At 39.6% G+C, this 18850-nt stretch overlaps 1 protein-coding gene across 3 annotated transcripts in view; it reads right to left on the bottom strand.

Moving 5' to 3' along the window:
- The window catches only part of LOC112454524 (tensin-1-like), a 104977-nt gene that overhangs the window by 45343 nt on the left and 40784 nt on the right, over positions 1-18850 (bottom strand). The window contains exons 1-2 of one of the 3 annotated variants that reach the window (XM_025015968.1): positions 16867-17270; positions 10376-10456 (exon numbers count right to left, since the gene is read on the bottom strand). In XM_025015968.1, coding sequence (XP_024871736.1) covers positions 10376-10456; positions 16867-16928 — 143 coding nt within the window. In that variant the 5' untranslated portion in view covers positions 16929-17270. Of the gene's footprint in view, positions 1-10375; positions 10457-16866; positions 17271-18850 lie in introns of those variants that run through there. The other 2 variants (XM_025015969.1, XM_025015970.1) reach the window with 2 other exon arrangements.

Raw genomic sequence — 18850 nt, 5'->3', positions numbered from 1 at the left:
TAATATAATTTTTGTTGTATAATTTTGTTAATTTAATAACACGATGTTCTATTTTAAAAAAATGCTATTTCTCGATCAAATCAGTATGCTCAAAATTGTATGTGTGAAATGTCTTTCAAGGACAATGGACTAGACCACGTTATCACCATTCATCGTGCGATATATATTGCACCGGCGCTCTTTAAACCTTTTAAGTCGGCAACACGCTGTCGTACCGCCAACTGGAATGGAAAGGCTCTTAGCAGGTGCTTTAGGTGGGCGTGTTCAACCACGATATAGTACCTTTTAACCGCGGAAACGGTAGAAAGCACAACTACGACCTGTCGACCCCCCTTTCCTTCTCTTTTTATCCTCACCTTTCCTTTCTTTCATTGCATCCGACCACAAGCGAGGAACAAAATTTCCCCGATTCTTTTTACACTCGCAGCGTGTAATAAATAAATTTCTAAATACGTTTCGGAAACAGAGACAATTGCGGTTTACCTCAAAGAATCCGAGTCATATTCGCCTTTTCTTTTTATTGTGCATTTAGCACTTTTAAGCATTACGTATGTATGTATGTCATTTCGTTTATAACGTATGCAGGCGTATATATTTACTTCTTGAATACGTGCCAGTTTAAAAGCCGGAAACATTCCGCGCGAAAAGTCCAAATGCGAATCATATCCGGCCGAAAGAAATTCACGAAAAAGTCAGTGCTCTAAATATTACAACCCCCTTTGCTCGAACGAAAGCCGTCACGTTGGACCTTTCGCGTGCGTACAAGGCGTTCTAACATCCACGATGCGCTATGCGCGGAAACCCCGTGGCTCGCCATAAAGAAAATCCGTGACGGGTCTAGCTTCCGGCTTTTCTCCAGAAATGTCCCCTCCTCTTTCGCCACGCCGTACGTCTTTCTCCAAAAAGTATCGCTTCTGGCACCGACCTGCTGCCGTACCCCAGCCCCCTTGCATACTGAACGTATGTACGTCATCCCCTTCCGCACAGCGGGACGCGAGATACGCCCTTCGATCGGCTTGTCTTCGCTTTCCAATGGCAAAAATGCGCCCTCGAATAGCTTTGAAAGACGTATTTTAAATTTTAACATCGAGATCTGCCGCAAGACGAGCCTTTTCCGCGAATTTCTCTCGCTTTAAATTTTCTTTCATTTCAGAATTCAAGAAAGACAGGCGAATCAGCTTTTGCGTTTTTATGGACGTAACTGTTTATTAATAGAGTCTATTCAATAATATTATTTTAAAATAGAACTCCGAGATGACCGGACCAAAGCGACTGGACTGACAACGCCACGTTACGTGAAGGACGATGTGATTAGTCAAAAGCATACATGGTGTCGCGTGTTAGCCTTTCGTAAATATTTAATGACACGTTCTCTGGTGCCCACGGTCAATCAGCCAACAAGAAGAACTGGTTTAGTTATGGCGCGGCAGATGAGATAATTATTGGCGATGATCGGTACCTACTGCGAGACGCGATGAATTTGCAATAATCGCTCAAATTGCTGTGTGGGATCAAAAAGAAAAAGCGGGAAAAACAACTGCATTTTGTCGGCTTAATTATACCGGTTTGATTGTCTGGAAATTACCACGATTGAACTGCTATTTTGATCGATCAACGTCGTGAACACGATAGGGAATCATCGAATAACACCTTAATTTATCAAATAATTATAGAGAATCATATGAAAACTTTCTTGTCTGAGATACGAGTTATACGATTGTTTCTTAGTGCTAAAACTTTGATGCTAGAAATTTGTTTACACTTTTCTGTGATTATTTCTACGTTAGAACAATAAGGAAGAGAATAATATTGCAGTATTTTCCGTGATTTAATGAAGAGGATAATAACAATATAATTTCTGTTTTCGAAAACACGTGAGAGAGAAGGTTATTTTAACATTATTAAATTTTATAATCTTCATTTTCCCCACTTCCAGATATACATTTACGAATATGCAAAATATGAAACGTCGCGAATATATTTGATTATACATCACATTATATATCAGTTTATTTGAAATTAAATGTACGGGCAAAACAAATTAATAACACGCATCGTTGCGAGAGTGTACGTATCAATATCCGCTGCAATCCAATTTTACTAATCCATTGTTTGTCTGAAATTCAATTACTGATAAATCATACAAGTCCATCTGGGCTTTTCGAAAAAGCCAGAAATTCATTGTTGACGATGTAAAATCAAATCGTAACTCGAGATCTCTTTGTACCGTTGCATGCACACATGATCCCGATATGAGAATATCGCCGTTTCCCCTACAGTTTTCCTTGAAACTGCACCGAGCTAACACCGGGCAAGAAGTTTTCTCCTTTCCGAGACTACTCGGTATGAGTTACAAGAAGAAAAACGTGCGGAAGAACGGACGCGAATGGAACTGCCGCAACGACGGCAGAGTTTCACCGTAATATTCGAGATCATTTGAGATACTTTCAAAGGATGGGCTCGTGTCCAGCAAGCGAAAGAGAGAAAAGGAAGGAAAAATAGTACAGACATCGCGTTCCGATCTCCATTCCGAGAAGGGACTTGCGCGATGTATCCACGTGGTTCCTTCTGCGCGTCTATGTATTTCATCTTTCGTACGAATGCAGAGTGCTCGCAGGTTTGCAAATCAATACCGAGCTTCGTTCGCAAACTATCCGTTGGATATTTTTTACTCGGTAATACTATTATCGCTCTGTTCAATTAAATAATATAATATCACAAGCTCTCTCTATTATTGGCGCGCTCCTGCCGCTAAAATAGGTATCTATTTCTTCCGTATCTCGCGTATTTCAGTGTTCTATTATCGTGATCTCGTGTCACTCAACAGGATTTATTTAATCAAAGTTTGTTTTGCTACAATAGTTCTTTCTATCGAGTTATATTTTTAACGTGTCGTATTATTTAACATATTTATGGTAATAAAATCTCATGACTATAAATTTTTTAAATCTTATCTTATATTTATAGATTAGGTAGTAGATACATCGCATAACTCTCTTTCTCCAATTCATAAATTATTTTCGTAGAAATTCAATTTCTTTGCAAAAATATATTACTGAAAAATAAGAAAATTGCACAATATTAAGAATAACCAAACAACTGTGACTAGGCAGAAATGAAAAATTAATGAATATTCCATGAATAAAAATTGCGGTTTCACTTTGTCTATGCTTGCTTTATCCTTGCCTTATCCTTTAAGCTTCGCCCTTCTGAACCACCGCTCTTCGCCCGGCCTGCTGTTTCTCTTTTCGCGTTTGTCAGAGGCAATGACAGGATATTAAAGTAGGAACAACGCGTAGACTGCAGACTGTAAATATCCGGTGGTGCTCGGCTTGCCTGACGTTCACAGTGAACAGGCGGATAAACCTACGCCAGCAAAAGGATTCCCAACGAGCCGGACATGGGCGGCCGCTGTCCGTATGGAAATGCACCGCAGAGTTTATTGCACGCTGGCTATGAAGCGCCGGTTGAGATAATAGCGTTGATGAGGAAGATATAAATTACTTGATGCTGCGAATAAGTGACAAAGACGGCATACGGCCGTTATCCTTCTCCTGCGTTGGCGTACGCGTATTGCGCGAGTTACTCGACCGACTGCCTGATTGATTGAATACACTTCGCGATAAGAAGTACCGTTGCAGCAGTAATCGACGCAATAATTATTTTAATCCTTTCGCCCAGGTCGCTATTTTTGAAATTTTAATTTAGAACCGATTAATTCTTCTTTAAATAAAATGAAGAATAAAATATAGGACAAAGTTTCCGATGTGAAAAATTCGAAAATTGCACACTTTCTTATTATTATATGTTAATTAAAAGTTTTACAAGAGATCCTTTATTCCTTGTCGGAGCAGCCGCAAAGTAACTTCTCGAAAATTTAGAGCTCTAATATAGAGAGACTACGGGAGAATTTATGAATCTCAATGACGAGAGAAGCAATATCGCGTGGCTATTCTTTATTGTAGCTAATAAAGAAAGTCTTAGAACGGCCCAGGTTTATGCGGAAGTCACCTTTTCTTATTCGGGATTAAGTCATTTTTCTTTCTCGGGAATCGACTCGCGGACATTATAATTGTTGAAATCCGATACCGGAAGCGTATAATTTAATCTTCCTGAATGAATCCTTGAAATAACGAACAACTAAAATTACAGACTCAATTCAGACATAATTAATTAGACTGTCTATTTTAGTTTAAATTTTCAATTGTAATGTAAATAACAAAGACAAGCACGGTTAATTAAAAAATTAAATATGTAAACTCTAGATACGTTTATGGTAAAACGCGCTGAGGTGGAAAAATAAAGGAAAATGTTTCTTTTAAAGAAAATTTTGTTCCTCAACTTATTAACTTTTTTTCCTCCCTACCTAAAAATTCGAAAAATTTTGTAAGAGAGGTACTGTGTCCACAGGGTTTACAGGAAAAACCTCTCTCTCTAGACGAGCATATTCTGCCTGATATAGCTATATCGAGCAGGACGATTTCTACATCGCCGAGCAAAACGAGCGTAACCGATGTCTGCCAGGAATAGTTGGAACCACATCGAGTGTGAAAATATTTGGAACCGTAGAAAAGGCTCTTTGACTTTGACCTGAATCGAGCATCTCTCGATTTTCTGCGTCTCGGAAGAAAACCTTGCTTGCCCATGAAGGAGGAAAGGGGTAGGATGAATGGGATATGAGAAGGCCGAAGGGAGAATAGAGAGAAGGAGCGAAGGGTGAAGGAGAGGGGAAAATACCGTAAGCGCTGTAGAGACTCCATCGGTAGTCTGGCTGGTGGATTCTCTCGTAAAAGTGAGCCCGGGAGAGTAATAAAAAGAGCGACAGATAAGCCGCTTCGTATTGCCTTTCGATCGATGGCGTGTTGCATTGACGTACGTGCCGAGTGAGCTCGTGCCGAACACTTCTCGGTGATAATCCTCGAATTCCTTGCCAATACGTTTCTGTAATCTACGACTGAGAATATCCGCACGGTGAGTGTTTCGCTGCGGTAGAGCGAGTTAACTTGGCGATTCTTTTTCCTCTCTTTTCTTCCCTCTTTCCTTCTCAGTTTCTCCCAAATAATTGGTGGGCAACGAAAGACTCCGCCTTTTCAAACCGAATTTACTTAAAACTTCCACTCCGCGGATTAATCCACTTTTGCATAAACAGCGTCCACTTAGAGCATCTTTCAGTTCCGACGATGTCCGGCGTTGCTAAACTTTTTTGCGTCAAAAGCCCACTCTCGTCGCATCTGCATCTACATCACCAATACGCTCGCACGACTCGCGTTCGTGCTCAACGCACTCGTGTCTCGGGACCAAGAAACGAAAAAGAGGGGAGAAGGGCAATTCGCACACACGTTCAACGAAGGAGTTCAACGACCTGCGGGAATGCCAGGGCACCGGCAGGCTATCGTTTTAAACCGTGTTCGGCAATCTCGTAAGACCCGCCGCCGCCGTATGTGGAGGCGCGTACTTTTGATAACGGCGACCCCACGGAAGGGATTACGGGGAGATCGGTGGCGAGCTTCGCGAGCGGGATGAAGGGACGGTATGGGGGCGCACAAAACGGGCATTGAAACCGATGTATAATTTCGACGAGCTCGATGCTGCAGGAAGCGGAAAAATGCACTTTGTCACTATCGTCGCGCTGTCACAATCGCGGCCGTGCGATCATATTCGCAACGGTCGCAACATTCGAAATTCACGCCTGCCAGAGTTTGTGCAGACGTTTAATCGGTACGGTCGGTTCGTTGCGGATTGTACATGACCCATATGCAGCAACGGCGTCCTCGACGTTGTCGGCGACTGTCCGGTAAACCGATACCGAAACCGCACCGTCGTAAATGTGGCAAGGCGGAAAGTGTGAGTACGGATAGATCGATTTTCCACGATTCTCTGTGGTGGTTTCGCGGTGAATCGTAATTTGAGGATGAACCGGTTAAACGTGATTTTCGCTCTTTGTACTCCGAAGGCTGCGAGTCAACTTCATCGTACAAGTTAAATTTCAAAGATCCGAAAAATAGTCGAGCAGCGCATCGTCCCGGATTTCATCCTTCTCCTCTCGTTTTCGCGAGGATCACACTTTCACAAAACAATCGGTGGTAGAACAACGGCGTTAAGGGATTTCTAGTAATTAGCGTGTAGCGCGAGCTCGCGGAAGATTAGACTATTGTCGTTTTTCTTTATTTTTAACTCCCCCCGTGATAAAAGAGTATCCCGGAATATCGAAGAGAGAAAGAAAGCAAGTGAAAGAGGTCGACGACTACGCATCCCCGAAATCAATATGGATACCTACACGTCTGCGATATACCCCGCACGTGCTCTCGCGCGTTTCGGGACCTTTCACCGTGTCTATAGGGTGGTCAACGTGTCAGGGGTGGAAAGACACCCTTCTCCGTGACAAACTGCCCCATACGTCGTGATCCACGAAACGAAAGCGACGCTTCTATGTCATTGACCACCGTGACAAATTTCTACTCGTGTATATCCATTATTTACCCTCGGTTCACTGATGTACGATTACAAAATTATTCCGTGCGTGTGTAACGATGCGGAAAGATATATTTTGTTGCAATACTAGACATTTACAAATCTTCAGTAAACGCATTCAAATAATTCAGTTGGTGTAGATATTAATATTTTGATCGTCAGGGAATTTAAAGAGAAAAATACAAGCTTAATGAATCATAAATGGATCAATCAATTTGCATCGTTTTAAAGCATAAACTTGTGTAATATAAATTCAGTCTATTGTCGTTCAGATTTTATACAAATGATTTCCGATTGTTTGCTGTCGCAGGCACTTTCGGATGCATACCTCAAGATCGTATTTCTTTGACACGACTGCCTTTGTCATAGCTTTAATAACTTAGCAAGACAGAAACCTGAGAAGAAGAAACCGATGGTATGTCAATACATCATGCTGCTGTAGAATGCGTTTATTGGATTTTTTCCGATTAAATTACATTCCACGATGGCTCATCGATTTGATTTTGAATTTTAATAGCGCGGTCGCGATTTCTTTGAATCTCATCTTATACTCTATCGCAAAATTAAACACATTTAATAACTATTATAATATTTAAAAATTTAATAATTATAACAACAATATAAAAATAAAGCTTATACAGTATTTCAATTTGTAATGGCAATACGTTTGATGAAAAAATAATGGGTATTTCAAAATTCGTGCGTAACTTTGAAAGAGGGCTATTTCAGGTAAAATGATTTTTCGGTACGATGTATTTCCGTTAATCGACCGTGCCGGTACAATGTGTCCCAGCTGGATATCTCGCGAAAAAAATTCGGACCACTGTTTGACACCCCGTGAAAGCGTCTCATGTAATTGGCAATTAAAGCAGATGGCTTTGACAACCTATCCACTCCGCGACACTTGAAATTCGTATGTGCTAAAGAGAACGACGGAATTATCCGCGCAAATGTTCTAACTTCGTCAAATAAATTTCTGTTTATTCGCACTACCATTTTTTTTTGTTAAACTCCCGCGAGGGAAATGCCATTGAATGATTTTGTTTCAATTTAAATTCGGGATAAAGGCCTCGAAAGTCCCTTTAAACGATTGCCGCTGCGAATTTTCGTTTTGCTGTAGAAAAATGTCCTTTGAGCAGGGAAACGAAATACGATAAAAACTCCAGACAATTTTCACGATAGTTGTTTTTGGTTTACTACCGTTTTAGATACATCCAATGTTTCAAAAAATTTTTCACAAAAATGTGATTACTTTAAATGACGAGAAAAGATCCCATTATTACAATATTCGTGTAAATTTACAAGATATACATAACAATTAATTTGTAAATATTTTTAGACGATTTCAACAAGACAAATATAAAAACAAAATTAATTTTCTTTAGATTTTATGAATGTCTTGCATTAAATTTAAAAATATGTTATAATTCCATGTACAATACATTGTCACTTCTCCAGCTTTAAAAGTACAACAGGAGGAAAACGATATATATCCCTTCTCTTTTACCATTTTGAGTCAAAAGATTTACTCGAGACGACCATGTAATATTTTATTATTCTCGAATTTTTATGACTAATAAAAAGTCAGAGGATTATCTCATTATAAGAACCGATACAAACTGCCGGAGTTGCTTTAAGTTAAATATTGCCTAGTTTTTTAAATAAAAGTTAAACTTGCCATAAAAGGCTTGAATCTATTGAATAATGTATTATTTACACGAATAAAGTTTATTCACCGAATTAATTTGATCTCTCAATTAACAAATAACGTTCACGCTTGTAGTCAACATGTAAATATAAATGCATAGTTATTAAAATAAATCAATTATCAATAAATTAATAATCGTCTTGATCAAAAAATAAAGTTATAAAAATTAACAAAAAGGTTACAGAAGAAAAGAGAAAAATAAATAAATCAAAGCGCCTGAGAAAAATGTAATTTAATCTCACATCATAAACTAAAGACTAAAGTCTCTTTTTAGAAAAAAAAATTTTTTTTTTGTAAAATTTAGTAAAAGGAGGAATCCGTGATGATTAGTCGCATTAATAAAATTTCGTATTTTACATGCTGTTGTGATTGTAGCACAAAACAGGGAAATATACCAACACCCGACTGGCATCAGTAGGCGACCGGCGAAGCGTCTCTTAACCAACCGAGCGTGATTTTCGCCTCATTTACGGTGGCCGTATAAATATAAATGTTGCAGGGGTGAGACGAGATATACGCGCATTTACGGCGTGTTACACTAAACGCTTCTTTGAAAGTCTGATCTTCCACGATGGAGTACAACAATAGGGACGATTTGCGAAAGTGCGCATTGAGTGGGAACGATCTGAACACGGGGAGACAAGTGACTCGTCGAATTTACGACTCATTACATTAGAGATTACTCGTATCCTCTCATTTCGAACGAATTCGATTACCACAAATCTACAACTTTATTTATAAGCAAAAAAGACCGAATCTATTATTATACAAGAGATCACAAATGATTTTTTTTATAGACAAAATAAGTCGGAGATAATTATTCTGTTTTTCTTTCGATATCGCATCAAATTATTGAAAGTACCTCATAAAAATATCCGATTAATTCTTTATCTGCAATAATTTCTGCAATAAGAGACATTAAACAATTAAATAATATTAAATAATTCAAACTCTCTTACTTCTGTAACACTTTTCCTTTCACTACACAAACCCTCAAGAATATGGATTCAAGAATATGGATGGTACATTAATTAAAGTCCTAATTAGCAGAAGACATAATGCTCATCAGAATTTCCTCACAATAATATACTCAGCTTGCATTTAAATCGGCTAATTAACAATTATAGTAAAGACCTAAAGAGCATATCAACACAATGTATCAGTACATCTCCGTTATTTACAATAGAAGGAAGAAAAAAGACATACAATAAGAACGCCAATGCATTTAATTTTAACCGTTGGCAACTATTCAAGTAAAATTGACCAAAACGAGCGTGGCGCGCGTACACTCTAATGAAGTAGTATCACGGGAAAAGTAGCAACGCGCGTTCTTATACACGCAGGCTACTCGACACGCACACCTGTGCACACATACGTATGGAGATTAAGTAGGAACTTCCTGGCACGAGTTATTCTCGGTCGTAGGTAAACATATTCAACTCCGGCGAAACTCAAAGCCGAAATTTTGCTGATCCGTTCAGGTACGAGAGTCATTACTAGATTTACAGTAATAGCGTAGCTTAGAATAATAATCCCCCCTAACATGAGAGCCGTTTTGATTCCTTTGCCATATGGCATTCATGCATCTGTTCGAGCTAATTACGAAATGTATTTGCCGTTGATTGCAATTGATGCCAAGCATTAAAACGGATGGAATAAGCCTCCCATCAATGAGCGTCATCATGCGTCGTTATTTACGATATTCCATTATACCTCAGAGGCGATCGTAAAACACAATGGATCGGGATAACGGCGGTTTTTTTTTTAAGTAATATCTAAATGTCTTAAGAGATTGTAAGTGAGGATCTAAGTACACGGTTTTACGCTCATCTCGTATACACATCTTTCGTAATGTCGAGATCGCGCGACGATTTGAATATAAAACTGGTGAATTCATCATGCATGCAAAACGGGAAAACAAACAGGGCGAAAATGGGACCGGTGGTATATGCCGCGCCATTATCCTAGGATCTTATTGCTTCTTATTATGCGAAGAGACGCTCTAGAATAATTCGTCTTGCCGCGCATTACCGGAAGGAGCAGGTTTTGCTATCCCCGGAAGGAAAACAATGTTACCTTGCAGACATAATTTGTCATTTCTCGCAATCATAATGATAATCATATTCTCGTAGGGGGTGGATGCTAAATTAGAAATAGTTTTCAGCACACGAACAGAATTAGGGGAGAGGCACTTACCCTGAGGATCTCCAATTGGGAGCGCACAAATTCCGCGCGGCTGGCAATGTCGGGAACCGCCACAGGAAACGAACCCATGTACTGCGACAGAAAGAACTCCGTATTAGAAGCGATGCATGAGAAAAGTTTCCTCGAGTGTAGTTTCCGCTTTCGAAAAACTTTAGAGATGTTAAATAAGGGCGGCTGCTGACAAAAAGAATTTCACTTCTTTTCCAGCAATACAAATGAAGTCAAAATTCTTTCCGAGAAGCGCATGTTTAGTATACCACTGTAATCGAATATTCTCACGAATAGGCTGCTATTTTCTTGCGTGTTTAATATATATAAATATTTTTTACGCTCTCTCTAATGTGTTTATTATACGCTCGCCGAGAAATAATTATCAGCTCGTCGACGCAACCGTGCTTCGAAGGGTCACAACCCAACCCGGCGGGTGGCCGTCAGACAACGACATCACATATAGCGGGAAAACTATACCGCCACGCACACGCCGTTGGAGAACAATAAAGGCAGACCTGGCCTACGACAAGAATTTAATTTCCTTTTTCCGTTTCGAGGACATCCGTACACCGGAACGCGACTCCCTCCCCTCCCCTCTCCTCCCCATCTCCCGCAGACCCGCCATTTCCTTTCAATAGTCAATTTGGCTGGCGATCATCCCTGCTCTCACGCGTCGAGACGAAATTTGGAAAATTTCGTTTCTACCCTCGATCGAGAGGCAACTGCTTTTCTCTCGGCTCAAAGGGAGGCTATCCGACGAGGGCTTCTTAGAAAATTTTTTACCGATTTCGCGTTTCCTCTGTATATTATCGATGCCGTATAGGGAAGCGTATGGCAATACAAACGAGATTTAGAAATATATTTGATTGATCACAGCGATTTGATCTTTGTTAAATAAATTGGCTTTACGTAGTTGGTTCATTTTTTCCAACGATGTCTTGCGCTGGTAGAAAAAAAAAACAAAATTGAAAAAATATTCTTGATAAATAAGTTCGAAAGACTCGTATTTTCGGTATGAGAATATCTCTTGCCTGGTCAAACGGGTCGCGCGCCGATTATGTGGTCGATAAAAATAGCGACCCTCCAAACACGATAAATAAAAGTATACGGGGGATGGATTCTAGGGACGTAATAAATAACGATACCTAACGCAATTATGTGCTCACGGTACGCGGACACATATTTCTTTTTCATATAAAACCACAGCAAGAATACCGAAGCTCTATAAGGTATTTGCGAATAACGAAAGATAGATTAACTTAATAAAGTTTCACGAATGAATTAATACGTAATAGAGGGAAAATTCGGGAAAGAAAATTACGAATTGAAGTATAGCAGAATATAATGCGTTTGATTTACGATTCCGCCGCGGTTTCCGCGCTGGTGAATTTTTCCTAGCTGGCAGTATTTTGATCGGTAGATTCGTACCGCAATATAATCCGGGTTTTAATCCTCCCGGATGATTCTCATTGTTGTGTTTCATCGAACTTGTCTCTGAGAGGATCTCCTCCCGGAATCGCTGGGATTTTCCTGAATTATTATGCCACTGCGCAGAAGGGCTGGAATACTCACCGAGAGAGAATTCCATAGGGGATGGATGTTTTATAAAAATATTGGGGTGGATGAGCTCTTATTATTATGAAAACGTGAAATTGCCTCTTTTTCCTAATTATTCATAGGTCAATATTGGAAAGCAAGGATATGAAAAAATTTCAGAATATTCACAAGAAATGACCTGTTCTCATGAATATATTCAAATTATTTTGTACGATAAGATTGTTATTAAAATTATTAATAATAATGTTATAAATTATATAATAATATAACAATGTTATAATTCTTATAGACATTGTAACTCGAGAAGGAAGTCGTCTATAAATTTACTTCAAAATTTTGTTTTTAGAAATTTCAGATTTAGTAAATCTCCTTTCTCTTAATGCTCTTTTACATATACATGCATATCAACGAGTTACCTTATGTACTTCTATAACTTCTTTTATCATCGCCCAGTTTTGTGATAAAAACCCGCCGCATCGCGTCGCGCAAACAGCGTGCTGTTCCGCAATTACCGCATTTCCAGCAGCGCGGGCAATCGGCCGTGCTAATATCTCACAGGCACTAAAACGAGCGTTAAAACGAATCGATTGAACGATCACGACAATCGAAGAATGTAAAAGCCCGTTTCTCCACGACGCTCACCGTCACCGCACATGGTGCTGCCGCCAGGGTGGAATCGTTACGATTATTACGTGCGGCACTATAAATCTACGATATATTTCACGGTGGCGAAACACATTGGTTATTTTATTCGATCGCTTATATCCCACTTGAGCTATACGATTCTCTCGTTCACGTCGCGCATAAGTATCAGCCGAATGACGCAATGACACAATCATCCATTCCGCGGCACCTGTTTTAATAAACCATAGTTATTTTTCTTCTATATGTTTTTCAAAATTAAACAAATTAAAGTAATTAATTGATAATTGATAATTGATAAACGAAAGCAGGTGTATATAAGAGTATACAAGAAAAGACGTAAATCTCTCTTTATTTAAATTCAAGTTCCTAACACACACAGCGTTCTTTTCTATATTTCAATTTCCTCAATTATTGTCAATTATTATAACCTCGCGAATCGTTCCTTTAATAATTCTTGTTTACTCTTTCTTGTAATATATATACACATATCTCATTAATTGCCCGATGTCTCATACGTCACCGGTGGAAGGACGGACAGAAATAATCGCAACTCTTCCCGTCTCTCATTATCTACCGACAAAATTACAGCATACGTGCGGACTAACGAGCTTGTTGACGGAATTCCCGTCACTATAGCATCATAGAATACCCTATTTCGTCTGGATACCGAGAACATTCTTGTTGAAGAATCGCGGTTGCTCTACTTTCTTGAAGAACCGCGGTTGCATGGAAACCGATATAATTCATTCTTTTGCTGAGCAATAGAAATTATCTATTGTAATTTTTTATATTTAAATATGCACAAGCAATATTAACTAATACGACAATTATCTGTATTTTTGTTTTAATATGTTAATATATTAATTTTGTTTTAATATATTAATATATTAGTTGGATGTTACTATAATATATAGCTTAACACTACTTTAGTTCCAATTTTTTTCGGTTAGAAAGACTGAGATGCTTATTCATTATTTTTTCTGCTTTATATAAATAATATTTTATCAGCAGAGTCTACAATATACAGATTAGAAATATATTAAATCGCCCATGTCGACTAATGGAATATCGAATCCTCCTTCCTTCGACGGATGCTGCGAAAATTGCTGCTGTAACCTTTTTATACATGCATTATTGCAAACGGGTCACCCATGTTCAACAGTAAATCCGTTTATGTCGCAAGCGCTATCTTATATATGGTAAAGATCACTTTCACCGATCGTTTTGAATTTCACGAAATTATGCGGAAGTCGAAAGATTCGATTAACCATCGCGTGCCGGAGGCCAGAAGCGTATCTTGTCACTGTCGTGTTCACTGTCGCTCTCGTGCGATCTGACTCGAATACTTTCACGCCTTGAAGATGTCGATTCGCAGGTGATTTTGAAAAGAAGTCTATCAATATACAGCTACCTGTCAAGACAAGTATCTGAGCACAATGTAAGACGAAATCGGATCTTACTTTAAAAATAATTTTTTAATTACCAAATTAATTTTTTCTACCCTTGTGTTTTTTTTAAATTAAATTTAATCAGTTGTTTATAGGCACGCTAATCGTAAGCGATATGCTCTTATCCGATATCGATATTAAACAGCTTTGTGCCGCCGTCTGAAAGTCTAGCGCGCTCCGATTAGATTTGAGCTTATCCCACCGGGAGGGACCGAGGTGAGATGTCAGTTTCTGACGATAATGGGGTATTCGTTACGTTATCGCGAACGAAATTGCATCCGCGCGCAAGTCTGCATAGTTCGCCGCGCTTACCAAGCGTAGTCACGTTGTAACTGTTGACATTTTCGTGCGCTCCGTCACGGGAGTCGTGACGGAGAATACCGACGCAGGATAGAAAGGACGTTGCGTAAAACGTGCGCAGCATTTAAATGATTCGGAGTGCCATCGCGGAATGGGAATCGAATCATCGTGCGTAAGGGACGGTATCGGAAATCGATGACTCCCGATTAGAGTTCGCCCAATAATTAGATCGGCTATTTTAGAAAGGGCATACCAAATCTTGAATCCAGCGATATCTATCAAAATAATCTAAATTGTTCGATCTGCGAAGCTCTGATAGTTGCCAGAAGTTTATCGATTATCTTTTTAGGGATTATATAATTATAAAATTATCTCTTTTTATATAATATTATTATTGCAGAAGTAAAAACGATCGCTTGCACTGTTAAATTCATGGTGTCAAATTATACTCAATTTGAGTCATTTTAAACCATTCCTATAGATCGCCATTGCTCCCATTCAAAATGTATCATTAATTTAATGATGTTAATTTAACCAAACCAATGGAATTAAAATAATATTGTTTTGTGTTAAAATAATCAATTTCGACACACATTTTAGTTATAAATAACAAATTGTTATTTAATTCAAGGTTGGTTTAAATTTTATTCTTTAATATTTACAGTGTGCGATCTCGAAGATTAGGAAAACGGCTGATTAACAACAAGATAAGTATAATATGCATAGAAGACAAAGATGTATATGTAGAATAACGTTAACGAGATTGCTGGTAATAATTTCCGATAATTATAATCGGACTCTTTTACAAAGCGGTTATTACACCGACAATCCCTTTGAGTAACGCGAAGAAATGGGAGTCAAACAGATCGGTAAAACAACTCGGCGATTTTAACAATGGTTAAAACGCAGAACAGAAGGAACCGAATATTTGTTATTCGAGTGGGTGAACGGCTTTTACCATCGGCTATGCACGTCGAAAAGTTTTAAATTACGTCAGCATTGTACGAGTACAATGTGCTGTCAATGTATCGAGTGTATGACGGGAACAATCGCGCGTACCCCGCGGACGGTTTAAAAATGCAATCTACGATAACTGCGTCGGCTACTACGAGATTAGTAAATTCGCTGAATGCAAATTAATCTCAGCCGAGTTTATCGAACGGAAACGGTGGATACTTGGGATGCTGATGGAGTACACTGATAAAGTACCCCGATGGCGCAAGACTGTTTCACAAACGAAAACGTTTTTACTTTAACGCGATCGAAATTGCCTTTCCGTGTTTCGCGTTTTAATAGGATTGACGCGCGTTGGATAGCGAAAAAAAAAGACGAAATAAGAACACTTTAAAGCGGAATGAAAACATAATGGGGCATATCAATCGGGGTGAGCCGCGGAAAAATTTGGCGCGCGAATAGGCGCGCGGGATGTTGTCGACACTCCATTATTTATTCACCTGCGAACGTGCCAATCAAGTAAAATTTCAAACCCGTGAAATTGAAGCGCTTTCGAATTAATAAATCGCGTTATATTGCGATAGCGTACTATTTCCACTGTATGATACTTGAGCGCGCGGTCGTTCATTATATCAATAAATATTGTGTCTGTCTTCTGATACAGGATACAGCTGTCACAGACGCACGCGATGCCGACGTATTCGAAATCCGCGCATCAATTAGCTTCGAGATCCGTACCGTTCGTCTTACGAAGCCGCGCGATCTTTCTTCCGCTTGCAATGTAACATTCTGGCAGTTGTCTCTAACTTCTTAGCGATTGTTCGAGTTCGGGATGTACGAGATCGTTCCGAGCGCACAACGGAGCGCACAACGGAGCGAGTTCGTAAACAGAGAAACGAGGCGAGATACAGGGGGAGGAGATTTATATCCGTTCGTTTCCTCAAAGAAAGAGAGACACGATCGCGGGAAGAAGATGCGAGGGAAGACTCCTTACAGCATACGCACCCGCGGCTCGCACGGAACGAAACGAGATAAGATGAGACGAGACGAAACGAGACAAGATACGGATGCGTACGATGCACACGCGCGAGATTCCGTGCGAAATGCGCGAGCATGCGGCCGCGTGCGTGTCACGGGCGTTGCGCCCAGCCGCCCATCGAGAAAGGGAAGAAAAGGAAGAAAAGGAAGAAGAGGAAGAGAGAATCGTACATGAAAATTACATACCCCGTCTGACTTGCGCTTAAAAGGCCTCTCGGACGAATAACTGTAGTCAGCTAAAAGCCTCTCATACGTCAATGCCACATTTACGAGATTTCGTGGCCTACGCGGGAGGCAGTGATACCTTTCCACGATCTCGGTATCCACGTGCGTGCTTTGTTACCGCACGGATGTCTTAAAGATAATACGATCAACAAATTTGGACAGACACGTGGATCGATCGTTTTCTCGCTGTGATAATTATTAAATTAAGTTTCTTCATTTCCCTGTTATTAGCAGTATCCAATGTGATTATTATTCCTCCGTGATAATCAACCTAATTATATCGTAGCGCCTTAACTACGGTTAATGAATCGTGATAAAATTCACCTTAGCTGCGACGGATCTCTGTGAGAACGTTTCTGCCATAATAAGTATACATCACTTCCCATCTGGTCGGCACCGGTTGCGTTTTCTCAGGAATACATTGGAATACGTTTCGGGATAAAACTTAAAATGAGCTACGTACAGACTTGTTTTTCAGTTCACGTAAAAAAAAACACCGCGATGCATTTTCACTGCAACTCTCGTTTTATACCGTACGAATTCGACGAAAAGTTTCACCATCGCGTTACTTTTACCGACACTTTTCGGGGAAAAAAAATCACGATGCACCCAGCTGCATTCCCGATATAATTCTTCTCAAGTTTAGGCTAATAGCTTCAATTTCAGCGTTGAAAAATCGATAGCACTTTTAAACGACTTTTAGTGCTGAGAAAATATATTCTTACGTCAATGATATCACATAATTTAATCATAAATAAAGTAAGTATATGTATCGTTGACTTAAATTCCGATTTAAATTTACGAGGCTAAATACCTCAGATGCATTTAAATGAGATATTTTTCGCCGACTGGAAAAGAGATAAAGACTGGTCGACCTTTGCACGTTTATATGATAGTCGATATGACATTTGCAATTGTGGAATTCCAACTGGTTTGGTTTGTATCGTCAGACAGCTTGGATCGCGAATACAAATATGCGCGAAGGAGCGAGAGAACTAATTTGTATTACATTATGCACCAAAATATACGTCTAATTTACATTTACATCGCGTACGTAAATAATAAAAGCAAATTTAAATTAAACGGACAACCAATTAATTATTAATTTATCGCCTATTTAGAATCGAGAATCAACTCGAGAAAATGGGACACGAAACGACAAAGTTAAATTTCAGCGTTATTTAATTATTCTTTAATATCTTTATTGAGAAATTTTATAAAATATTTAAAAAATTCATTGAAAAAATTTTGAGGAACATTTAAATGTATTGAGAAACTTTTAAAAAAGTACATCAGGTTTGCAAACGATATTCTTTCAATCTCATAAGACAAATATTTAATTAGGGAAAATAGTTACTTGAAATATGTATCGATATTAAAAGGATGCGTTAATTAAAACTTTCAGATATTTTGTTAAAACTACTTTGATTTTATATCGAGTTCCTCGTGAGAATGACTGTAACCAGAGAGAGACTGCCACTTTATTCGAATACTACGTCCTCGTACGCCATCACGCACGTCACGCACATCTTTTTCACCTCGATTGTCAAAACGAGTTATATTCAAAAAGTCACTCCATATACGGAATTGCGCGCGACACAATTTTCAGGAAAAATAAAAAAGAAATACGTGCAGTAGACACTATCATTCATTGGACGATGCAATATTCAAGGTCGAGAGAGAGAGAGAGAGAGCTCAATCCTTTTAAAATCACGATTCAATCTATAACAATCGTCGCGTATCTGGGCCAGCTACCGATAAATCACCCGTGGCATATGCAACTGAAATGTGAGATCTCTTTCAACGTGATTGGATTGCCGGGCCGTTTGTGTGACAATATTGACAGAAAATTTGGCGAAAACGCGTGACTCTTAATACACGCGATCGCGACATCGCGCGTCAGCGTTAACTGATAAAATAAGAACGATTATCGAATGGCGAATCGAGGCGATAACCAACGTCGAGTTTTCCGATCGCGCGTGCACTGGATCTTATCGCCAGGTCGGCCACGTGATGCACTTATAGGCGGTCATCGTAGAAATAACGTGTACCCGACGAAATCACATGGTCCGATCGCCGAGGAGGCAGATCATCGTCCGGAACGCCGAGGAGGCCGGAGTACCGGTGAACGCGCGACGAAAGACTGGCCCGCGGGACCCGGTAAGAGCGGCCCTTTACCGCGCCGGGGCCCCGATGATACGGCGGACGGACGGCGCGGTCGCTAATGGCCAATGGCGCACGGATAAGAGGAAAGGACGTGGAGTCCTAGGAAGGATCCCCGCGTTGTGGAAAAGGAGGAACTGCCCGA

This window comes from Temnothorax curvispinosus, unplaced genomic scaffold (assembly GCF_003070985.1).
Source record: "Temnothorax curvispinosus isolate PA1 unplaced genomic scaffold, ASM307098v1 QBEX01005133.1, whole genome shotgun sequence".
Lineage (NCBI taxonomy): Eukaryota > Metazoa > Arthropoda > Insecta > Hymenoptera > Formicidae > Temnothorax > Temnothorax curvispinosus.
Note: the sequence above shows the minus strand (reverse complement) of the source record. Positions and strands in the feature narration are given on the sequence as shown.